The following is a 24,667-nucleotide window of genomic DNA, read 5'->3' on the forward strand; positions in this document are numbered from 1 at the left end:
AGAGTGAAGAAGAGTGAATAACTCAAAAAGTGTCTTTTGTGTCCTTATTTTGGCTGTGCAGGAAGAAAGTCAGATTTGTTAGCTAGACTCTTGTGACCTGCATTCTGTTTTTGTTGATGTTTACTCACTTCTTTTGAAGGATAAAACTTGTTGACTGCTAACTCTGTTAAAGCTTGGCTGCTCTGAAGGTGGAACAACTGAGGAGAACTGCAGCACTGAATTAATAAGAACTGCTTTAAGGCTTTGATAGTGACCCAAAATTTATGATCTACACATTAAATCAGCATTTTTCAAACTTATTTATTTTTCCAAATAAAATTTTCTTGTGACATTACATTTACCAGCTAAGCATCTGTGCTGACTTTTTCCAGCTGATTTTATCCTGTATGTGTTATAACCAACTAGCCTGCAGTATTTTATTTAGCCTAACTAAATTTAAAAATTCACAGCACATTACACAAACGTATAACAATTTATCTTCAATAGTCATAGGACTCAATTTTATCGTCCTGTGTCCTATATTTTGGTATTGGCTTAGTCTAGATGAACTCTGAACACATTCTACATGACAAGACAGAAAAGGATCTTTGAATAGCAGAATGGTGAGTAACGCTTGTCATTACTCCCTCATGTGTGACTATTGTACACCTCATCCCAACTTGTCCACCTGTTTTAGTGGTCAGAGTACAGATGTGTATCATACATATTTGGCACTTAGAAAAAACTCCTAGGAGGCTTCATTTCACAAATTTCAGACATTTGAATTTTAGTATTGCAGCACAACAGTGCAGCACCCTCACTGCAAAGACAGAAACATACACTTCCTCATACTTTAATTTTTAATGTTAAAATTTTAAATTTTAACATGTGACTATTGGAGTTGCATTTGTTTTCACATGTGGCTGTAAACCACAGTGGAACTACACCACACTCGGCCTCCTAAATCACACGTTTTTAATGATTGGGCTTTTCTGAATCGTGAATGGAATGGTCCATTAATGACTAGAAAAGCAAGCTAACTGCAACTTTTCATATGACTGAGCTCATAACATTCAAACGTCTTGTGTTAAAGCTACAAAAATGCTCCACCCTGTGGATGAAATCCATGTTTATTGGCAAAAGCACAATCAAATATTTTGTCCATCTTTTAGTATCACAAGCATTCAACTAACAAACACATTTATGTATACGAAACCACTAAGCCAGTCTTATATTTTAGTCATTATTAGCTGTTTGAAACTTGAGAAGATTCACTGGATTTGGGAAATTGGTAATGAGCAAATGAGCACAAAAAAAAAAAAAAAAAAAAAAAATCACCCAAATTCTTGACATGTGAAATGCATCTGGAAACTGCCTGAGACTGCTTTAGGATGCCATTAACAGGCATTTAAAACATGTCCCAAACAAAACAATGACACAAAAATAAATTTAAAAAAATCTATTTTGGTAATTTTATGGTTATTTCCATGTCACATTTACTAATGTTTTGCAGATTTCTGGGTAAAGTGTTAAATGCTTGTGAGAGGTGTTTGAATGCAACTTGAACACAAGATTTTTGCTAATTTTTAAACTCATTTTCTGGTAATTTTTTGCTAATTTGCTAATCACCTTGAAAGAAATCCAGTGAATTTGCTCAGGTTTCTTAGGGTATTAAGCAGAGGATACCATTTTAAAAAAGTCTGTTATTACACTGTAATAACAGGTTTTAGTACTTAGTCTGCAATGATTACAAACTCATTACAGTATATGTTTACTTTTATGATTTTTAAATGTTCCCAGAATGTTTCACTTCACAGCAGGAATGTTTTACTTTGAAACATTCTGGCTGTGGTGTGATCTGTACTGAGGCTCAAGGCCCATGAATATTAGGAAACATTTTTTGTGCTGTTATGAAAATTCTTGCTGGTAATATTTTAGACATGAATGTCACAGCAGCATGTCTTAGGGTATCAATCATTGTTGCTGACATCATATAGCAGGCTTAAAAAACAAAACAACAAAAAACAAACAAAAAAAACAAGAAAAATATTTACAAAATAGTTTTTCTATATGGTCTTCTCTCATATTAAAATGTGCAAGTTGTAAACTGCAGATTGCTTTTCATGCAAAGCTGCGATACAGTGAAAAATAAATGCATAAATAAATAAATGCAATAAGTGCCTCAGGCTTAGCTGAACTTGCTTTGCAAATTGTCCCAAACAGAATTTGATCTGATTTCACCGAGGAGTCACTGCTTCAGTAAGTCCTCAGGCGGGGACATGAGTCCTCGTGGGTTGAGATTTGCCACCAAGCACACGTCATAGTTGTCGTGCATCAGAGCACGTCGAGACACTACTGTCCACCGGTTCTCCCATGGGTCCAGCTCTAAAATGTCCTTTGTTATGTCATCATGACGATCTAAGGGTTGTAGAGGAACAGAGAGAGCGTTAGAGCACTTGGAAAGACCAAACATCTTTCGAGGTCATAAACATTGACATGGATGAACATCATTTTACTACCTGCTCCTTTGTAGTATCCACACACATAAATCTTGCCTCCCACCACTCCTGCATTTGAGGCGTTGGTGCGCAGTGAGAGTTGGGGAGACGGAAGAGGGGGGCCTTCCCGCCAGTAATCTCCATCAGGGTTGTAGATCTCCACAGCATCGAGGCATCGGCGTGATTGCCCTCGATCCATACCCTCACAGCCAATGCCTCCTATCAGTGGAAATGAGGTTTACCACCAAATACCTACATTTTGTTAAATTATTGTAGAAATTAACAGAAGGAGGACAAGCATGAAGGTATCTTGCTTACATGCCAAGAAAACTTAGAAAAACAAAATGTAGAGCTATGTCACTATACCATATAATTTGATGGACTTACTTTATTTTACACATTCACATGTTAGCTGATCAAACAAAATCTTACCCATTACATAGATTTCACCATTGAGCACCACAGCACTGCAGCGGTACTTGGAGTACTTCATGGGCCCTAACTCTGTCCACCTATTTCTGTTTGGATCATACTCCAGTAGGCGGTTACTAAGGCGGTCGGGCTCATCATCCATCCGGTATGACTGGAAGGTTGGGGGGGGGGCATGATAAAGTAGAACAGGTGCACAGTCAGAAAAGAGCGGCGCTTTCATATACCATCTGACTCTGTAGCCTTCTGATGTGACGAGTCTCACAAAAATCAAATGTGAATCTGTATGTTTTGGGATAATTGCTTATTTAGCACAGTGCAGCTTTATAAATTGAATACAAGTATACAGTACTGGGACAAGCAATCCTTTACTTAACTAAAGGCATCAATACCAAAATGAAAAAATACTCAATACTGCTACAATACTCAGTACTCCATTCAAAATCTTACATTTTTGCAGTAAACTGTGTGCAAACATGAAAAGTAAAAGTGGTCATTTTGAAGAATTGTGTGCTTTCAGAGTGTTAAATTATTGATGCATTAACCTGTAAGAAGCATTTTAATGCTGTATTAATGTTGTACTGCTAGTCTCAAGTCTAACAGTCTAAGGACTACAGATGGAAATTAGCTTTCTTGCTAAATCTGGTGCACTCATCTTTTTATTCTTTTGAATAGCTAATGAAAGTGCACACTGTCCTTTATAAATTTAATAAAATAAATAAATAAAAATAACAGTGCATCCTATTTATATTTTGCATGTAAAATCTTATTCTGCAAAGTGACTGCAGCTGCTCGATAAATGTAGTGGAGTAAAGGAAAAGGGCCTCACTGTAATTCAGCACAGTGTTTGATTAAATGTACATAGTTACTGTCCACCTCTGCTTGTATCATGAAATCCTGTTGTTTCCACATTACCTGTGGGGTTCGACCACCAATCACATACAAGCGATCTTTCATTTGAACCACGCTGTGGTAGGCCAGAGGCATGGGCAGGGGTGCTGCGCTGCGCCACGGCCCCCCCTGCAGGGACCAGCGCTCCACACTGTTAGTGATGAGATACTGCTTCTTCAGCTTCATCAGGCCGCCCAGCAGGTACAGCGTGTCACCCAGAGATCCTAGAGCATAAGAGTCACGGTATTCTGCTGACGTAAGGCACTCCCAGCTTCCTTGGGCTTCAACTTTGTACCTGGAAACCCCAGATAATAATGACTACCAATCAAATGCAGAGTCAAAATCTGGCAGTCTGTCTCAAAATATAATTATTGGATATAACATTTACTGTGCAGATGGGTGGCAAATGTCTTAGGCCACCACGAGCAGCCAGAAGTGGAAAAGATTTCCAAGTCTCTGGACTCTACTGGAGGGATAGAGCTCTATTCTTCCTAAAGATATTTTGAAAGATACTTTTCCTAAAGATTTGGTGTTTGGATGATGGTGATGAAGGGCACTGTCTAATACATTGCTCCAAAATCTCCTGTGGGTGGAGAACTGGTGACTGAAGGCCACAGCAAAAAATTTACATAATTTTCATTCCCATCAAACCATTTAGTGTCCCCTTGCTCTGGATGGGGGCACTGTCCTCCTGGAAGAGAGGATAGAAGTGAGACTTCCCTCTGATGGGTTGAGTGGAAAATGCAAACCAAGTGCCCCCCCTCATTGTGGGACTCCAGCTCTCAGGCCTGTAGTGTTGTCTTGATGGATGCCACACATGCACCAGTGGTCCACCAGTGCCTGTGGCTTTTGCATCAATGAACTCTCAAATGTGCATTTGTCTTTGTAATAAGGACTTTTTGCACGGCAGCCCTGCTATAATATCCCTCACTATGTGCAGCATCTGTTGGAGGAATGGTGTTTCATCTCTCCAGTAGAGTCCAAAGACTTTGCCAAGGAGCACTGAAGCTGCTTTGATGGCTCGTGGTGTCCCAACACATTACAAAGAGACTTTATATTGTTTTTTTTTTTGTTTGTTTGTTTTTTTTCTCACCAGTCTGTATGTGCATAAAATAAGCTTCTCACCTGAAAATCTCAACTTTCACGTCCTTCTGCCGGGACATCCTGCGCGCACTCGCCTCTCCTGCCACAATAATATCATTTCCATCGGTCACAACCCCTGCGCCCACATAGCCCAGGGCCTCCCCGTAGCGAGGCGAGGTGATGTAGTAGGTGCGGCCTGTGGACGGGGCAAAGCAAAAGCTGCGCTCAGCATAGTTGCCATATCTTGACCTAATCCCACCACCGTCGTTACCAACACAGAGCAGCAGATCTGTGGACTCCATTCCGTACCGCAGCTTCAGCTTTCGTGGCGCAGCGGAGGGGTGCATCGCCGTGGCCTCCAGAGCTTCATTTACCATCTCCATGCAGTCTGCATCAGCCAGCAGGGCCGTGTTCCTCTTCATGGTCTCTCTCAGGTAGTCAGGGTTGACCAGGGGGAGACGGACCTTCCTCAGGAGCTCTGGCAGATGCCGGCTGCGTCCCTCTCCATCCACCACGCTGCTGTGCTTCACCCAGCGCATAACCACATCCAGGATGGTCTCTTCCCGGGACACATTGAGGTCATCAGATGTCAACAGTTTCCCCAGCTGATGGGCCTCCAGCTCCAGCACCTCCTCATTGTGGCACACCTGAACAAAGTGTTGGCGTAAGAAGCGCTGAGCGTGATCGGCCAGCTGCTCCGCGCCCAGGTCACGGGCAAAATAATACACGCCGAGGCAGTTAGAGGCATCCATGTTTTCTGTCATGTGCAGCTGGCAGCGGGTAAAGACATCATCCATCTGCAGGAGGAAAGCTGCGATGGAGACGCCCTGCACATTGGCGTTGGTGAGCGGGAGATCGGAGCAGTACATGTAGTTGAGGAGCAGGCCCAGGCTCTCAGCAGGGGTGTCATGCAGGAAGATCTCCCTGTTCTCGCACTCACGCAGGCCGCAGGTGAACATGACACGGAAGTAGGGGCTGAAGGCAGACAGGACCACCCGGTGACAGGGAAAGCTGATGCCCTCAGCCACCAGCACCACGTCTGTCAGGTTCTCAGTCTCCCTCATCTTCCTCAGCTGGTCCAGCAGTGCCAGCCCGTGTTTAGCTCTAAGATCCATTGTGGTTTACTTTTTGGCAGCAATAATATTTACACAGGGTAGATATAGGTTAAAAAGATCAGTTCTCTGAAACAACAGGTGAAAAGACTGCCTGTTAAAAAAAAAAAGCAACAAAATCAGTTTTCAGCTGCTGATATCATTATTTTAGAAAATACAAGCTGAGGTTAGTAAATTCATATTAATGTTAAACGTTGCTGCAGTGCTAACACTAACCACCCACATGCACTTTGGATGGTGTCCTGTTTTGACAGTAGATCTGGAACTGAGGATGAGCAATTATCTTGCTTGATTAACCATACATGGTAAATAAATCATTTGATAATGCTTAAAATAACCACAGCTCTGTCAACACGGTTGCACAAGTTGTCTGCATATTTCAGCCATCAGCATTATAATGCACTGAGGCTGAATGATAAAAGTAACATTTGAAAGTACAATACAAGAGCAAAAAAACAGCATTGAATGTGTTCTGTTGTTTCCCACACCATACACATTAAACAGCCCATTCCCTTGTAACTATAGGCTTACCAGACTCATCAGCTCCTTGGCTTTTAAGAAATCCGACTGTTAGGCTGTCTTTTGCCTAAAAACACCGGTAAATGGTCGTGTTTTTCCCATCAGGCTCCATGTGCTGTTGATGTTGTTGAATGTGTTAGTTTAAGGGGGGTTAGAGAGGGGCTGAGCAGGGACAAAGCTATTTACCCCCCCTCTGCACCCTTGGCCCTCTGAGCAACTAACCCAAAAATAGACTGTGCTGTGGCAGACAGCAAGTGGGTCAGAAGGGCTGCAGTTATGAGCATGAATAGGTTTTTCATTAAGTGATTAACAGTGACAAATTGCAGATTCATTTGTCATTCATACTTTGACGTTTCCCCATTATAGTGCATTCCATTCAGGATCATTCTCTGTTCCAGTTAGGTTGTTGTCTCTGTCACGTGTGTGTCGCTCTGGACTGACTGAAATGAAACATTGCTTCAAGCTTGGATTCAGATTTCATGACAGCACTCTCTTAAAGGCCCAGGCAACAATGTGGGCACACACTTCAAAAATCAAATCTAACCCAGTGATTCTGGTGGCTAAAAAAGTCCTGAGACCATTACAGCAAATATACCAGCAAATATCACTTGTGTTCAATGTTCACTTCAGAAAAACCAGCTAACATGATTATTTTAGATGTGATGTCTGATCTATTCTGATTTGTTTACATGGATGAATTTCTGACTTGTTTGTCTTGTGTTGTGTAGATATTAAAAGGCCACTTGTGACCTTTTCTGAGAACCTACATTTGAATTTTACTGAGCCTTTTCCTCCATCAAGCCTCAAGGATCAATGTAGTTTGAGCTTAAAACCGATAATTCATGGCTCATTAAGTTTATTTCTGCTTGTGTAACGGACATTACTGGAATATACTTCCTATATGGTACAGATAGTTGTTGTAATTCAACAGGCAGTTAATCTTTTTCCACTTTAAGGTAAGAATTAGCACATCTTTGTTTATTCTGGTCAGCCATCACTGTTAAAAAAGCCTACTAATCATCATTCTCCTTAAGTCATCATTGTAGTTAACCAGTTAACCATTAGGCAATATGGTGTACAATACATGTGCAGATGGGTCTTGTGACAGTGGTTGCACTGCAGCTTTGACAGACAAAGCTTGTACAGTCTAATTTATTTTAAATACAAATCTCAGGAATACATCTTGTAGGCTGTGTATACTCCATATAAGAAGAGTAAAGAGATTACAACAAGCACAGAGTTTGCTTAGATTCACCGCCATGGGTCCAACACACAGACTTGGGAAATACAGGGTGGAGAGGGATGTGCTGGACGAGCTGAGACTAGAAGAGGCAGCACAGAGAAAAAGCTACTCTGACACTCACCCTTCTCTAAACGAACGTCTTAAAGATGCCCTGAGGTAAGGCAAAGTTCATGTCTTTATTTTGTCAATTTGAAGTCTGAGGTAAATGCACCTCACTCGATAGTGTGCTATTCCATGTAAGTGGTGTCGACTTGGGACATGAGGTTTCTTCCATTTAGTGGCTTGAAGATAACTACAATCCAAAGATGTAATGAGTGCAATTTAATCTGATCTGTGATAACCATGGACCATGGCTGTTAATAAATGTATCTTTTGAAGCACAGTTAAGAATAACGAGGTGCATGTGCCTCCCCTCTCTCCTTCACTTATCTCCTCCACTTATCCCTCTCAGATGTACAGTACCCAGACTGAAACGAAGTGTGGTGAGCAGCTTGCCTGTTTTATACTGGCTGCCCAAGTACTCAGTGTGGGACTATGGCATGCCAGACCTCATCTCCGGCATCAGTGTGGGCATCATGCACCTACCACAAGGTCTGACAATAGCCCATCATGCTCGAGAAAGTATAACTGTTGCTTAGGGCTGGGCAATATGGAAAAAATCAAATATCACAGTGCCTTCAGCTGAATATCTCAATATTGATGTTGTGACAGTTTTGTAGGGATGAGTATGCTCTCATGAGATATTTATACAGATTATTGCTTAACAGTCTTAGTAATGAAGATATGATGACTAAGCAGGTAGAGGTACATAACAGAACAGCTTGAATAGTCCAATTCAAATTTCATCCCTTTGCTGTAATGCAGCCTTTAAAACCAGGAAAAGACAACTCTAATATGCCATATGACAGTATTACGATAAGCCAAAATCCCAGACAATATCCAGTTTAATTTTGTAATATTATAATGTTGACATGTCACTCAGCACATTGCTGCTATGGAAAAAACTAGTTGTTGCAATTTTGTATTTTTGTCTTTATCTGAACACAGTCATCTATGTGTTGAGTGAGTGTCATGACTCATGGGTGCATGAAATGAAAAACCCATTGTATTATTTCAGTGTCAGTGAGTCAGTGTGTCATTGAGTAAATAAGCATTATTTTGTTATTGCTATACTCTTTTGCAGATAAGTTTTTTTTTTAATCCTTCTGGAGGATATTTCTTTTGCTTTTAAGCCTAAAATTTAACACACCTTTACAAAACTGTCAGTGTCAATGTGTGGCTACTGTAACAAGACTTCTTTCCTGCTTCTCACAGGCATGGCATATTCACTGTTGGCTTCTTTACCTCCTGTATTTGGGCTCTACACGTCCCTCTATCCAGCATTGGTCTACTTCTTTTTTGGGACATCTCGTCACATATCCATCGGTAAGGAGAGAGGAGGGCAGTGGACAACAATTATTACTGTTTGATTAACATTCAGGTGTTGCTCATGTGTGCTGTCTTCAGGTACATTTGCCGTGCTCAGCATCATGGTGGGGAGTGTGACAGAGAGACTAGCTCCAGACATGGCCTTCCTCAAAATGAACGGGACCAACCTCACCACAGAGGTGGACGTAACAGCCAGGGATTTATACAGGGTGCAGGTGGCCGCTGCTACCACTGTCCTAGGAGGAGTTATCCAGGTCTGCAAAAGAGTACACCCAACAAAAAGATACTCCTCATATAGTCATTACTGCTGTCCCTAAACAAGTAATTGTGTTTGTTTGTGTGCACAGGTGGTGCTTGGTTTGGTGAAGTTTGGATTTGTGGGAACCTACTTGTCTGAACCACTGGTGCGGGCTTACACAACGGCTGCTGCAGCCCATGCTGTGGTGGCACAACTGAAGTACATCTTTGGGGTGTCACCTATGAGGTTTAGTGGGCCGCTGTCACTGGTGTATGTGAGTATCATCAAGGTTCAGCGTTCAGCTTTGTTGTCACTATACATCACACAATTGTAAAGTAACCACTATATAACATGTTACTGTAAAAAAGTATGAAAAGGTAAAAGGCATGGAAAAAAATATGCAAAAAAATAGTTCAATGAAACAGCAACTCAGAAAAATAATTTTAGATCTACAATGGTGCAAACAGCAGGTTAATGGTGCATGTAGTGTAATGTGGTGTTCAAGTCTTCATGTGTTAACAGTGTTATGGTGCACTGATGTGATGGGCTAGTGTACTAAAAAAGACAATAGTGCAAAGGGCAGATGTGTTCCATGCACTTCCATCAAATATTTGGTACTGATTCCTATGCATGTGGTTAATACAACAGTGCTGATCTGCACTGCGTTTAATTTCACAGTCTCTGTTAAATTATTCTCCATAGTTCTCACTGTGATGAATGCTTAACTGGACAAAACCATGAAAGTGTGCAGCTCAGCATGATTCTCTGCTTGTGATTCACCTGTGCAGAAGTAAATGTGTGTAGCCTTATCCCTGTTTTACCTTTGTTCATCCTCAGACCTTGGTAGATGTTTGCTCCTTGCTGCCCAACACCCATCTGCCCACACTGGTGGTCAGCACCGTGTCCATGGTGTTCCTCATTGCAGCTAAAGAGCTCAACTCCTTCCTCAGCCCGAAGCTGCCAGTGCCCATCCCAGTGGAGCTCATCACAGTCAGTTGACACAAGGACACGCTCGCTCATCTCTAGTGAGAAAAAAGCAGAGGTTTACATTATCAGTGCTGCACGCTGCAGTGATGCTGATAGCGCAGCACTGGGAAACACACACAGCAGAACCAAAAGGCTGAGTCAGCAGTAGTTCCAGAGCCAGGGCATTTGTGCAAGACTGCAAAAATGAGACATCTACAGCTAATGATTAGATGCTTTTAGCACATGATTGACCAGATTTTTAATGATTGACATTTAATGATTGAAATGCGTTTGCGTATGAGTGTGTGTAGATGTATTATTTGTGTGTTTGTCGGTATGCCATGTATGTTTCTTGTGATTAGATTGTGGCAGCCACATTGATATCATCCTATGCCAGCTTGAACAACAACTACACCATCTCAGTAGTAGGGGAAATTCCTAGTGGGTAAGCATCCAGATTGTTGTCTTCATTTGTTTATTAATATTCCCGACTTGGTTAGCACTAACTAACTGATTTCCTTCCTGTCCTCTGCCTGTCTGCCAGTCTAAGTCCACCAAAAATACCGGATGTGAGCCTTTTTGGAGAAGTTATCGGCGATGCTTTTGCACTGGCCATTGTAGGATATGCCATATCCATTTCACTTGGGAAAACGTTTGCACTAAAGCATGGCTACAAGGTGGACAGTAACCAGGTGAACCAGTTATCTCCGCCAACTGATATCGGTGTACACTAATATCCACATGCTGTATTTTTTTCTCTACACTGTCTCCTCTCTGTCACCTCCCTGCTGCAGGAGCTGGTGGCTCTGGGTCTCAGTAATGCAGTGGGAGGCTTCTTCCAGTGCTACTCTGTGTGCTCCTCCATGTCCCGGAGTCTCATTCAGGAGAGCACTGGAGGAAAAACACAGGTGAGAGGAAAACACTGAAAGAGTGCAGGGATGCAGCAGTTCAGAAACCATGAACAAGGACGGCTCACTAGACCAAAAAAGAGAGAGAGGTTAGACTTGTACCTTGCTTTGTGGTCAATACGTCTGAGACACACTGCTTATGCCCTGAAGAAGACTGTGAAGCTGAAACATGTAGGTGCTGAGCCCATTTAATTAAAGGGTGGTTAGTTTTTGCAAAGCAGCATGCCTTCATGTTTTTTGGCTAAGACGTAGTGACCACAAAGCAAAGTACAACTCTAACCTTCCTCTCTTTCTTGGTCTGATAATTTGTCAGTGAATCCAAAGAGCATCTGTCTTTACACACTGGAGTTACACACTGAAAGCCAATGTAAGATATCTCTGTTTCTAGTGTGAATCTAGAAACAGAAAACAACAACATCAACAAAAAAAAATCAAATTATATCAAATCATTTTGGGTTTTATGAAGAATGCATCTTTTTGCAGATGGCTGGAATGGCCTCAGCTGTTATCGTGCTGGTGACAATACTGAAGCTTGGGCCGCTGTTCCAGGAGCTGCCAAAGGTGCTATTGCTGTACTCCCTGTCTCCCCTTTCACATTACTTTAGCATTTTTTTTGTACATATATTTAACATATATATAATGTTGTGTTAGTATGATCTGGCTTATTCAAGTTTCCAGGTATACACACTTGATTAATAATCCTAAAACTCATGGCGGGGTTTGTTTCAGGCAGTCCTTGCCGCAATTGTCTTTGTAAATCTGAAGGGTATGTTCAAGCAGTACTCTGACATCGTCAAACTGTGGAGGAGCAGCAAGACTGATCTGGTCAGTGGATAAAGTTTTGTATGTACTGTATGTAACATGTAAAAATTTTTTTTTTGAAAAAAAAAAAAAAACCTTAAAACACCAACAAAAGTGACATAAAACATTTTTGTGACATTTAATCTGGAGTTTTGTCTTTATTCCCATTTCCTGATGAACACAGTGATTTGATTGTCTGATGTGCTCCTCAGGTGGTGTGGTTGGTCACATGGATGTCAACGCTACTTTTTAACCTGGACCTGGGCCTGGCAGCCTCCATCACCTTTGCTCTGCTGACTGTTATCTTCAGGACGCAGATGTAAGGCACCTCTGCAGCATAGGGAATTTGTCGCTGTGGTGTCTCTTTCAAACTGTGTGAAAAGCATCTACAGCTTTTGACACAGGATTCTGTAGGATTCAATTCAAGATTTTTCTGTTGTAATGATGAATATACACATACATACATACACTATATTACCAAAAGTATTCGCTCACCTGCCTTTACTCATACTATGAACTGAAGTGCCATCCCATTCCTAACCCATAGAGTTCAATATGATGTCGGTCCACCTTTTGCAGCTATTACAGCTTCAACTCTTCTGGGAAGACTGTCCACAAGGTTGAGGAGAGTGTTTATAGGAATTTTTGACCATTCTTCCAAAAGCGCATTGGTGAGGTCACACACTGATGTTGGTCGAGAAGGCCTGGCTCTCAGTCTCCGCTCTAATTCATCCCAAAGGTGTTCTATCGGGTTCAGGTCAGGACTCTGTGCAGGCCAGTCAAGTTCATCCACACCAGACTCTGTCATCCATGTCTTTATGGACCTTGCTTTGTGCACTGGTGCACAGTCATGTTGGAAGAGGAAGGGGCCCGCACCAAACTGTTCCCACAAGGTTGGGAGCATGGAATTGTCCAAAATGTTTTGGTATCCTGAAGCATTCAAAGTTCCTTTCACTGGAACTAAGGGGCCAAGCCCAGCTCCTGAAAAACAACCCCACACCATAATTCCTCCTCCACCAAATTTCACAGTCGGCACAATGCAGTCTGAAATGTACCGTTCTCCTGGCAACCTCCAAACCCAGACTCGTCCATCAGATTGCCAGATGGAAAAGCGTGATTCATCACTCCAGAGAACGCGTCTCCACTGCTCTAGAGGCCAGTGGCGGCGTGCTTTACACCATTGCATCCGACGCTTTGCATTGCACTTGGTGATGTGTGGCTTGGCTGCAGCTGCTCGGCCATGGAAACCCATTCCATGAAGCTCTCTGCGTACTGTACTTGGGCTAATCTGAAGGTCACATGAAGTTTGTAGCTCTGTAGCAATTGACTGTGCAGAAAGTCGGCGACCTCTTTGCACTATGCGCTTCAGCATCCGCTGACCCCTCTCCGTCACTTTACGTGGCCTACCACTTCGTGGCTGAGTTGCTGTTGTTCCCAAACGCTTCCATTTTGTTATAATAGAGCTGACAGTTGACTGTGGAATATTTAGGAGCGAGGAAATTTCACGACTGGATTTGTTGCACAGGTGGCATCCTATGACAGTTCCACGCTGGAATTCACTGAGCTCCTGAGAGCGGCCCATTCTTTCACAAATGTCTTGTTTCACAGTCTGCATGCCTGAGTGCTTGATTTTATACACCTGTGGCCAGGCCAAGTGATTAGGACACCTGATTCTGATCATTTGAATGGGTGAGCGAATACTTTTGGTAATATAGTGTATATACATACAGCAGACAGCCAAGTTTAGCATCTGAAAGAGAACATGAAATAATCAAACAAACAAAAATACACAATTATTTTCCCTTGTCCTTCAGGCCAACATACTCTGTTCTGGGAAACATTCCAGGCACAGAGCTCTATATGGATATAGAGACCCACAAAGAGGTAAATATAAGATGAAAAAGAGGGAATTTCAAAAATCAACTTTCTACCCTAGCTCTGAGAGCTGATGATGATGCTTCTCTATTTGGCAGGTGAGAGAAGTTCCAGGCATCACTATATTTCGTTCCTCTGCCACAGTGTACTTCGCCAACGCTGACCTGTACCTTGAAGCCCTGAAAGAAAAGGTTTAATTTCTTTATTAATAACACCAATTATTTTAAGGTCTAATTTCTCCACTGTCTCTACTCTATCAAACCAAATTCTCTCAAGTTTTGGGGATCAAAAAAGGACTTTTTTTTTTTTACATGATTTGCTTTTAGAGTGGGCTTGACATCAGTAAAATGATTATCTATAAGAGGAGACAGGAGGCAAAACAGAAACGTAGAGAGAGGAGGGCTGAGAGAAGAGCAAGAAGGCAAGCCAAGAGAGAGGTAATACTCTGCTATTTTTAGTTTTGATGTTTATAAATATATTTAAAGGACTGCACTGACATTTTGGATCTTGGCCCACTGGTCACTCCTGTCACTACCCATCCCACAGAGGCGGGCAGCTAAAAAGCTGGCCGGAGGGCCGGTGTTCTCTGTGGAGGAAGAGGCTGGCCGCTGGAGAGATGCGTGCATGGACGGGAGTGTCACACAGGAGGATCAGCAGGCCTGGAGCGGGCGAGAGAATGGGACGGTGTTTGTCATGCCACTGACACCACAAACACCAGAGGGCCACAGCAGATGGGAGTACCTGAAAGGAGGGGATCCAGACTCCACCAGCCTGGGCTCGGTGTCCGGCCTGCAGGACGAGGACACCACCACCCTCGGGTCCAGTAGCGAGGACACCCTGAGCCGCGACCTGGAGCGGGTCTCTCTCGGGTCCTTGGGCAAGTGGACCTGGGACATTCACTCCATCATTCTTGACCTCTCCACAGCCAACTTCATAGATACAGTGGCTATCAAGACGATGAAAAATGTGAGTAGCTTTGTGTAACTTGTTATTCCCTAAAAAGAATAAATTATGTAACCTACTCAGTCATAATGGCAAAAAGCTTTAAGTTTTGAAGATAAAACAGTTGAGAATAGTTTTTGGAATCCAACTCTTCCTGAGTGTCAAGAAAGTTAAGGGCAGTATTCTCACAGAGCATTAATATTCAGCATATTCTGTTCCCACAGATATTCCAGGACTTCAGTGAGATTGACATAGATGTCTACATGGCTGGGTGTCAGGGTAAGTGAACACATTCTTATATATAATATAGGCTTGTATTTTGGCACATGAATGGATTTTATCCTGGTGTTTTTTCTGCCTGTAACCTGCTTCCTGTTCAGCGTCTGTGGTGGAGCAGCTGGAGCTGGGAGACTTCTTCTCTGAGTCGATTTCAAAGAGACGTCTTTTTGCCTCGGTCCATGATGCTGTGCTGTACTGCCTTGACCATCGTGGAGCGTCATTGATCCCCAGATATGAGTCTTCAGTGGTGCGTCTGTAGTTGATAGTTCAAATAAACATGCATGATCATGACACTTTAAATAAATTACTACTTTCTAACAAGATGTCTCATTGCAGGAAATGCACAGCAGCACAAGACTCTGAAAACTTTTACCAAGCAGTGACAGTCAGCTATCAGCATAGAGGATTGAAAAAAACGTCCATCGGCTGGAATGAACAGACCAATCACAAACTGACATAACATTTGTAGTTTCATCATGTTGGTAACAGAGGAAACTGAGAGTACGCTGATCATACGACTTATGTATTTTGGCATTATTCTTTATTTTAATTCTGTATTGTTCTTTGTTGTTTTTCCCTTCTGCTCTACTTTTGGGATGCATTTGAAGTGCATATAGGCTGGTGTAAATATTGTCAATATAAATATGCATACAATATTTTGTCGTAAAAGACTATATTAGTGATTTTGGTCCATTTACTACACTTTACCCATTTTCTACATGGCAACAAATCATTTTGCAAATCATGCGGGGATACTATAGATTTCACGGCATATAATCAAAATTTCAAATTTAATTTTAATTTTTGTTTGAAGCACCTGTGTTATGATGTGCTTCTGTTGCTAACAGTTGTATCCATTCATAAACCACAGAACTGATAATTGGCTGTGTAAAGCAGACATTTCCCCAGGGACTATTTTCTGGCAGAGGGACCATCTCACTGTGTCCAGTTTCAAGTCATCAAAACACAACAGTGCTACATTTTTTAGCTTTTGAGCTAATGAGGATGACTTTATTATGCTTTGGGAAAAGATTAAAAGAAATGTGAAGTTCATACATTTTGAAGATATCAGACTAAACATGCAAAATCACTGATATGGTCCTTTTACAGATAAAATGAAAATTTTGACTCTCAACAAAAAACACAATCTCATTTTATATTGTATATTTTATTGTCAGTAAGGGTAAATCAGTGCATTAAGAAACAACAAACACAAAACATGAGTAAAAATGTAACATCTGAACAAAACATTTTATTCAAATAAAATCTGACAAAAAACAAACAACATGGATGCAAGGAACTAAGTAAAGGCAAACATGCACCACACTGAAAGTGCAAGAGTTGTTTTCTTTTTTGGTAACAGCACGCAACAACTATAGGCGGGACAACGGACAGTTCATGGTGTGCCATTTTCATTTGTCAAGTGCAGTTTTTTGCCCATGGCAACAGCAGAACTTGTGACCCTAGTACATGCAAAGAGAAGTTTCTTGTCTCTTGTGCCAAGTTAAGTTCATAGGTGTGAAACATTCCTAAAATAGGGTTTTTACAGAGGGTTAAAAAAATAGCATAACAATATCCAAGCAATATTTAACATTAAGATCTCTCTTTACAGTTGCATAAACCCACTGTGACCTCGTTCCCTGAATATAACTCAACATACTGGCCGCAGAGGACATTAAGGAAGGAAGTTGTGCACAGGACAAAGGAAGGTTAGGTAGATTTTAGGATTTGGTTTAAAAGCTACAAGTCTTGATGTGTGTCAGAATTGTACGGGTCAGTGCTCATCTTCAGCCCCTCATCATCATCATCGTCATCCTCTGGCTGTTGTGACACCAACTGCTGATAGCGAGCCTGCCGCTGGTAGTCTGGGTCGATGTTAATCCATTTATTGGCGACCCACTTCATGCCATGAGTGACCATACAGCCTCCATGCAGTGAATATTCATCCTGCTCTCCCACCCAACCTATTGAGAAAAATAAAATAAATAAGAGCTCTTCTTTCCCCATTTCTTCTGCTTAGCAAAATCCTTTATTTTTATTTTTAAATGTTCACAATGAAGCTCCATGCTCTGATGGTTTTGAAAATAGCAATTAAAGGGCACAGCTTTGTTGCTGGGTATTTTCAATTGAATGGTTGGAACAATTGGAACAACAATAGATCTGTGGCCCTTTTTTATATATGGTCCCCCCATTTCAGGAAACCAAAATCTATTTGGGAAAATTAAGATTATACACAAGAAGCAATCATTTTTCCTTTGCACTCAACTTTTGATTTCTAAATCACCTCATGTAGATATTCATGTAATGTTATCTTTTTCTTTGCTGCCTTTTTTTTCCATTTCTATATATTGGTAAGTGGACTCAGTTTTGTGTCTTTACATATGATTGCATTTGGCTTTAAGGGACTCGTAGATAATCACTGGTGTATGTAGGAAAGGTAAACAAGGATCTGAAATATAAATCCAGTATTGGATTTTTGTTTTGATCCAAACAAGATTGTCATGAATGACCTTTCCTCTATCAAGCTCAAGATCAAACTATTTGACAGGAAAACTCATACCAAACTATGTTAACTCTTTAATACTCCAATACGAGCTTAAACCTCAGAAATGTCACTTGCATCTGTGCTTTGTGTTGTTGAGTCTTATTTTCTCTGTTCACTGCGGTGTATGGTGCTGAACTTTGTGTTGGCAGTATTTACCTTTCCCATCAGACAGGTAGTTGTACCAGAACACAGCTGTCCCTTTGGTAGGCTTCACCCTAAGGTTACTCTTGTCACAGTTCTTTCTGGTGTCCAAAAGATCCACATCATTCTGTATAAGAGACTAAAAGACAAATTCAAACTCAGTGATACACTTAGCTTAATGTCAGGCTCAAGCACCCAATGGCCCAGTGAGTTAACACAGATATGACAGACATGCACCATATGTACTTCAAAAGCCCAGTGGGCTCTCTGCACACATTTACAGACCCACACACAACTACGCACCACTTCATCATAGGTCCTGTTGTCTGCCACAGGGAATGCGGTCTCCCCGCCTCCCTCAACAGAGTTCAGGTAGAAGAGAACTGTGATGTACCTAGGTGTGCAACATAGATTTAAATTGACACACGTGTGTGCGTGCATACCCCATAACAACACACACTCTGCAAACAAGCAAACAAATCTTTACAAGTCGGCAATGCAAAGTCACACAAATTACCATGCCCATAATTATCACAATGGAATGTAATGAAAAGCAATGAGCCCTGAGCAAACACAATTTAGTAATCACACTGGACAGACGAATGCAGACCCATTCACTGACAGATATTTGCATGTTGGTTGATCAAACCCATTCAACACTGTGGATTTCTGCAGTCTCACCTGCAAGACGTCTCAAAAGGAGTAGAAGTGTTGGCTGCGAGGCGTGTGTGTGTGCAGGCGGTTTCAGGATAGACAGGACCGCTGTCGTGATGGGCATGGTAGTGCCCTCCTTGCTCATAAAGCACCACCTGGAGAGGCTCACTTAAATCCACTAACGCAGGTGGGAGCCGAGTAAGACGAGTCACCCTTTGTTAGACAGAAGAAAAAGCAAAGAGAGTTGTTATCGCATGGCAAGGTTGAGACAAATATCTCTGAATCACTTGTGTTACACATGAAGGCACTCAGTGGAGCTCAGACTGCTGCCAAGGTTGCAGGTCTTCTTTTGTCCTAGCACACACCCATTTGGGCAATCAGTGGCGTCAGTGTTGCCTTGACCCATAAACAAACCTCTTTGTTGGGTTTTGTGAGATTATATGGATGCATCTTGAAACTACAGCATTGTTTTTGCTAAGCCCTGGCTGTTGCCACGCCTGCCTGAGGCGGGTTGGCCTGAAAAATTAATCAGTTCTTCACCGTGTCCTGACCGATCTTCCAACCCTGTTTCATACAAATCTGTCAAGTAATATTTGAGCTATCCTGCTGACAGATGGATGGACAGACTGGCCAACAAGGGCGATCACATAACCTCACGTAACCTAATTATATAACCTAAGTACAGCACACCTAATATTTGGTATTGTATAATGATAGGACACGAGAAAGTATAACTACAGCTATCAACAGTTGTGTGACCTGCTCACCTTTTCTTGATGTCTTGGAGGACCCGGTGCGCTCCTTTGCCCTGGTACAGCCAAGTGTGCCTGCTGTTCCTCACCAGCTGACTTCTTTTCACCCCTTGCTGCAGCAGAAAGCGCTGGAATGCATCGCTGCTCAGAAGCCTGAACTCTTCTAGACTCAGCAAACCTGTCCAAAATGAGAGAAAGTACATACACCACGACGCCTTGCCTTGATTAAGCCTTAGATGACTTTCAATAACAGCCTAATTTAAACCTGTCATGAAATTCCCATCACACATGTAAGCCTTTTAGACCAACAAGCTTTTGAACCATTCTGAGCATTGAGACTAAAAATGAACTCATTTGAACACAAAAAGCTGGTTCCCAGCTAGAAACAAAAAATAGTAGGACCTGAAGAGGGTACAGTGATGAACAAGAGTCAGCGTGTACAATTCTACAGGGAAATAGGGAGACAAGAGAGAAGGCCCTTTGCTGACAGTCATAATTTTGGTTGTAGTGCTGATTATGGCACTAAAACTCTGTATATTGACACACTTGCTTCTGTTTAAAGAGCTTTTTCTAACCCCTGGGCCAATGCTTGACTGTGCTTAAATCAAAAAATCTTGCCACACACCAACAAAGCTCTAAAGCCACTAGATCAACAAACTGAGATACATCAGTGTGTGTGTGTGTGTGTGTGTGTGTGTGTGTGTGTGTGTGTGTGTGTGTGTGTTTTAACTTTTCCAGTGTACTTCACCTATAAAAATTATATCAAAACATTTTCCTCTCTATCATGTAGAGAATATGAATTCAAGTATGCAAGAACACAATAAAAAATCACAGAATGACAGGAAATATATTGAGTTTGCTCATATTTTGCAATACTTAAGGAAAGTGTCATCTCTCATAAGCAATAACAAGCACAAAGTCATCAGCAATGCACATTTTTTACATCTTCCGAACAATTTCAGGAGCAAACAATCTGTAAAATGCCAACTAATATTTTTCAAAACATATCCATTAACAAAAAATGTGTATGAAACTAAAGCAGATTAATAATACCTCGTGTGAAAAGTTTTTGGCTTAAACCTAAAATGACACATCAGGTTGACTTCTCACCATTTCCATCCTTGTCAGCTTTGAGCCCGGCATAGATTTCTCGCAGATTCTCTGGTGTGAGCCAGATGCCGTCCCTCACCCGGGAATGAGTCAATATCTGCGGAGGACCCAGACACCAACGCCTTAAACACCTCAGGAACAAGAACGAATGTCACACACAACAAGCCCACAGTCCACAAACTGACATACACCTCGTGGAGCTGCAGCTGTCCGTCCTGGTTGATATCAAGAAGGTTGAAGATGTCCTCTGGGCTGAGGTTTAGCTCCTCCACCAGCTCCTCCTGGCCCTCTTGCACCATTAGTTGGCTCTCCATTAGACCTTTTAGCTGTGCGAGCTGCATCACCACGCGACATTCCTCCTCGGACAAAAAATCAGGAATCTCTGTAGAAAAAAAAAATAGAAACAGATAGAGCCGCAGCTATAGGGAGAAAACTTGTGGATCGAAGGGACTGTATGATTGCAGCAATTAATGGTACACACAAGCTGGGCAACGGCCAGCTGAGCCAATAGCCTACACACACATGGTCAAGTCCCCATCAATACTGCTGAACTTTTTACCCCATACAAACACTGACATAGCCTGAAGTCACCAGAAAAGGCTCTACTCTGATTTCTGAAGCCCAGAGTAATAATTAAAGGGGACCAAACATTTTGTACCAGGGTATATAAGTTGTTGAATGAGCTATCATTCACACTTTGGACAGCCTCAACTGTGTATTCTTTTACACATCAGCTGAAAATGCACCTTTTTAAACGTACTTTTAATGGATTTTACTCTATTCTATTCTTTTCATTTATCTATTTGAATTCTATTTTACCTATTTCACTTTGTGCCTTTTGTCTATCTTCCTCTGTGGACTTTGTTATGCTAACTGCTATTTATATGCTTCCTATATAAATATATATACCACACACACACACACACACACACACACACACACACCCACCCACACCAGCTAAAACGTTCCTAATTGCACTTTTTTCCCAAGATATAGTTCACTGTATTGTTATGTTTTCTGCACTACTTGCACATGACTTCTTCCCTTGGGTTAAATGTGGATGGTAAAATAGATTCATTTTACAAATGGATCTATTTTTATGTAGGCTGCTGCCAAATCATCTGCAAATAAAAGGCTGCCTAAATAGGCCCATTGATGCATGGTTCAACCTTTAATAGCAACTTCCATTAGAGTTCAAGTGCATACATTGCAGGATTACATTTTGGTCACAGAGAAAATGCTTGTTCCCTGTGGCCAAGAAGGAATTTAAGAGAAGAAAATGAAGGAAGAAATGAAGTGATTCATTAGCACACAGATTGCAGCACTTAGGCGGAGGCCTTGTGATGGCTTATACTGCACACCCTGACTTTGCCTTCCTTTTCTTGAAGCGTTCTGACCTGAATAATCACTGGATGGACAGTACAGTTTTCAATATACACACTGACTTCAAGTCCTAATTATGCCCCTCTCAGACCCGTGGCCGCAGTGCTCTGCGGACAGGACAAGTTCTGTGCAGCCAATTGATTGTATAGGGAAGTTTGAGATGGCCTGAGCCTGAGACACAGTGACAGACAGAGCCAGAGCGCTGCACTAATGTGCTGCACTGATGAAGAGGCAAAGAGGGAATGTGTGCAGCCAGGGCTGGGCGTGAGGGAACCACAGTTAGGCTTTTTCTCTAAATAAATTACAGGGATCTTTGAGGACAATCTGAAAATGAACTTCACTGGTGAATCAGCTCAGCCAGCAGACACCTAAAGGGTAAGCACCCTCTGAAAAACAGCCTTGTCCTGTAGGAGTGTATTGGCTCTTACCGAACAGGAGAGGTTTCAGGCTTAGAGTCCGCATTTCATGTACTTTATCTGTCACTAGTGACACCTTCTGGACATGCCCCACCTGGAAGACAAATTGAAGGTTGACTTGTAGGTCATGTGAGTGTGTTTGTGTGTGTGTGTGTCTGTGTGTACCAGGTAATACTAATGTTGTTGGGACATAAATCTATTTACGCAGTCATTTTGTGGGAACTCAACTCCCTTATGGCCACACAAAGCAAGTCCCCTTGACAAAAATCGTTCATTTTATGATGAGGTCTTGATTTTAAGTTAAGGTAAGTTCATGGTTGTGGAAAGATTATGTAAAGGGTTAGGGTTAGGCAAGTAGTGGTCATGGTTAGGGTTTAGATCTCCAAGAAATTAATTTAAGTCAATGTAATGTCCTCTGAAGTGATGGAAACACGACTGTGTGTGTGCGTGTGTATGTGTGCAGTGTGTGTGTCAGTGAGTAAGTGAGTGGGAGACTGGCCCATCATTACTCACCCTTATCCCCTCGATCCGCGGCAGGGAAATATCACGCAGGAACTCGGGCTGTGCCGGCAGACGGTGAGACTCGGGGAGCTGGCGGTGCTCACCGCTGGGGGCATCACGACTCGGACCCGCACCTCCGTGGCCGTCGTTGTAATGCACGTAAAGTAGCAGTGCAATGACGTTGATGATGTATATGTGGAAAAACACCATCACGACCATGAAGTAGGAGCGGGAGCAGATGTTGCTGCTCTTGTGGCAGGAGATGCGCGCACATGGTGGACGGGGTGATAAGGTCGCGGGTGCAGTCGTGTCCCCAGCATCCGTCTCCATGATTTCAGGTTGAAGTTGATGCTTGCTCAGCGGTGGAAAAACATCCGTCCCCAGTCCATCTGACAGAAAAGTAAGCTGCTGACAGCTGTCCAGTTGGATGAAATTTCCTCACCCCGCTCGCTCTGGTGGCTTTAGGGCAGTTTGTCCATCGCAGCACTGTCTGGGCTAATAAAACAGCAAAACAACACAGATGGGTTGCGGGAAAAGGTCTTTACGCCGAGACCTGCACTACCGCGGGCAGGGCGCACGGTGATCTCCTCCGCCACAGCACCGCAGCGGTCGCGGACAGTCTTGTTTACACTGCAGCAGTTCCCAGTCAGCAGCATAACGCACTGCGCATCCTGCTCGCAAATTGGTAGGCACAGCCGACAGCGCCGGAGAACTCATCTCAGAAACTTAGCTGATGCCCCCAGCCTCGACCAAGCGAACTGATCATCCATTTGAAACGAGCGATAAAAGAAAAACAAAATGTGAACAGGGGAAATCCGTGTGCCACCCACGGTATCGCACTGTTTACATGCCATTGCCTCAGCACAAGCTCTCCTGTTGACAGCACCAAGTCCACCAGTGCCGTGCAATGCTGCCCCCTGGTGGCAACAACACACAACTCATAACTCATAGATTTTTAATCATTAAACATAGCGTAATATGGGTGTTCCTGTGACATTAAGGTAATTTTATTTAGGGTGCCAGCTCAATTTTTAGGGATAATTTTGAGATATTAGATGATTTTAGTTTTTACAACTCATTAATATGGGTCAAATGAACATTTAAATTATTATTTAATAAATCTATAAAATACTTCTTACTTCTGCGTGTCTCAGATGTGTTTTATTTGTTTGTTTCGTTCAAATACATAAGCTCCAACACAATGTTTTTATGAATGAAGTACAGGTATAAATATACAGACAGGAAGCAGCAGAAGGGGGCAAAAGGGCACGAAGGGCATGTAAAAGGGTCAAATAATATGGGATAATATTTTGTCAAATGACATATTTGTGTGAACTTTTCATTAGGGATGTACATGAATACATTACTCGAAATGCACTTATAATAGGATTAGGGTTAGTTTAGTTTTTAGTTAGTTCAAATAGTTATTAGTATTTTCCGGTTGGCAGGCAGAATATCCCCTGTTAGCATGGACAACTTCCGGCTGCTCCTCTGTTCCTGTCCGGCCTCCGACCAGGTACAGGTAGGAAACTGAATTACTCTGTTAACCCACCTTTCAGTTCATCACCCGTGTGCTGCAGGTCACCGTGAACTGAGGCGGTTTTTTTTTGCTTTATATGGTTACATGGTAATGATAGGCTAAGCTAAACTGCATTGTTTAATTTGTCAGCCAGAAGTTTTTTTTTTTTTTTTTTTTTTTTTTTTTTTGCCTACCATGCTAGCTTTGTACAACAGCATATTAGGGCCATTGTAAGGGAAAATATGGTGCTGGTGGTGGGGGGTAATGTTCAGAGAAAAAACTCAGAATATCTGACATTAAAGTTGTAGAATTATGAGAAAAAAAAAATCAATATAATTTGGTGGCCTCATCAAATTATACTTTGCAGTTGGATATAGTAAGAAAGAAATCATGGTGATTTTAGCCCACAATCACAATATTGTTTTCTTCTGAACATGCTCACGTCATGACAATGT

The 24,667-nt window shown here is 42.1% G+C and overlaps 3 protein-coding genes across 3 annotated transcripts; 1 reads left to right on the forward strand and 2 right to left on the reverse strand.

Moving 5' to 3' along the window:
- Window positions 1-1,091: 1,091 nt before the first annotated feature.
- Window positions 1,092-6,628, reverse strand: kbtbd12 (kelch repeat and BTB (POZ) domain containing 12). Its single transcript, XM_030050695.1, has 6 exons — window positions 6,524-6,628; window positions 4,923-6,086; window positions 3,822-4,092; window positions 2,910-3,060; window positions 2,499-2,696; window positions 1,092-2,397 (listed from the first exon to the last, which is right to left on the reverse strand). Exons 2-6 carry the CDS (start codon window positions 5,993-5,995, stop codon window positions 2,228-2,230), a joined length of 1,863 nt encoding a protein of 620 aa, XP_029906555.1. The 5' UTR covers window positions 5,996-6,086; window positions 6,524-6,628; the 3' UTR covers window positions 1,092-2,227.
- Window positions 6,629-7,788: 1,160 nt separating this feature from the next.
- Window positions 7,789-16,446, forward strand: slc26a6l1 (solute carrier family 26 member 6, like 1). Its single transcript, XM_030050700.1, has 19 exons — window positions 7,789-7,910; window positions 8,206-8,345; window positions 9,069-9,179; window positions 9,261-9,436; window positions 9,530-9,694; window positions 10,258-10,410; window positions 10,749-10,831; window positions 10,931-11,078; window positions 11,181-11,294; window positions 11,778-11,855; window positions 12,024-12,119; window positions 12,308-12,414; window positions 13,910-13,979; window positions 14,069-14,161; window positions 14,297-14,407; window positions 14,517-14,936; window positions 15,137-15,191; window positions 15,293-15,438; window positions 15,528-16,446. The coding sequence occupies exons 2-19, from the start codon at window positions 8,294-8,296 to the stop codon at window positions 15,552-15,554; spliced, it is 2,205 nt and encodes a 734-aa protein (XP_029906560.1). The 5' UTR covers window positions 7,789-7,910; window positions 8,206-8,293; the 3' UTR covers window positions 15,555-16,446.
- Window positions 16,447-16,713: 267 nt separating this feature from the next.
- Window positions 16,714-23,539, reverse strand: p4htmb (prolyl 4-hydroxylase, transmembrane b). Its single transcript, XM_030050703.1, has 9 exons — window positions 22,706-23,539; window positions 22,205-22,286; window positions 20,585-20,775; window positions 20,394-20,490; window positions 19,299-19,461; window positions 18,559-18,744; window positions 18,181-18,271; window positions 17,893-18,016; window positions 16,714-17,155 (listed from the first exon to the last, which is right to left on the reverse strand). The coding sequence occupies exons 1-9, from the start codon at window positions 23,021-23,023 to the stop codon at window positions 16,932-16,934; spliced, it is 1,476 nt and encodes a 491-aa protein (XP_029906563.1). The 5' UTR covers window positions 23,024-23,539; the 3' UTR covers window positions 16,714-16,931.
- Window positions 23,540-24,667: the final 1,128 nt, after the last annotated feature.

Source organism: Myripristis murdjan, chromosome 5, assembly GCF_902150065.1.
Source record: "Myripristis murdjan chromosome 5, fMyrMur1.1, whole genome shotgun sequence".
In the NCBI taxonomy this organism is placed as follows: domain Eukaryota; kingdom Metazoa; phylum Chordata; class Actinopteri; order Holocentriformes; family Holocentridae; genus Myripristis; species Myripristis murdjan.

Excerpts from the sequence above, each read along its gene's own strand:
- p4htmb (XM_030050703.1), bottom strand. The coding sequence starts at position 23,023 with ATGGAGACGGATGCTGGGGACACGACTGCACCCGCGACCTTATCACCC. Across the intron at positions 20,491-20,584 it reads GACAGCTGCAGCTCCACGAG|ATATTGACTCATTCCCGGGT; the intron begins GTGTATGTCAGT and ends GGTCCTCCGCAG. Across the intron at positions 17,156-17,892 it reads CTACCTGTCTGATGGGAAAG|GTTGGGTGGGAGAGCAGGAT; the intron begins GTAAATACTGCC and ends TTTTCTCAATAG.
- slc26a6l1 (XM_030050700.1), top strand. The coding sequence starts at position 8,294 with ATGCCAGACCTCATCTCCGGCATCAGTGTGGGCATCATGCACCTACCA. Across the intron at positions 9,437-9,529 it reads TCCTAGGAGGAGTTATCCAG|GTGGTGCTTGGTTTGGTGAA; the intron begins GTCTGCAAAAGA and ends TTGTGTGCACAG. Across the intron at positions 14,408-14,516 it reads GAAGGCAAGCCAAGAGAGAG|AGGCGGGCAGCTAAAAAGCT; the intron begins GTAATACTCTGC and ends CCCATCCCACAG.
- kbtbd12 (XM_030050695.1), bottom strand. The coding sequence starts at position 5,995 with ATGGATCTTAGAGCTAAACACGGGCTGGCACTGCTGGACCAGCTGAGG. Across the intron at positions 4,093-4,922 it reads GTGAAAGTTGAGATTTTCAG|GTACAAAGTTGAAGCCCAAG; the intron begins GTGAGAAGCTTA and ends TGGGGTTTCCAG. Across the intron at positions 2,697-2,909 it reads TGGTGAAATCTATGTAATGG|GAGGCATTGGCTGTGAGGGT; the intron begins GTAAGATTTTGT and ends TTCCACTGATAG.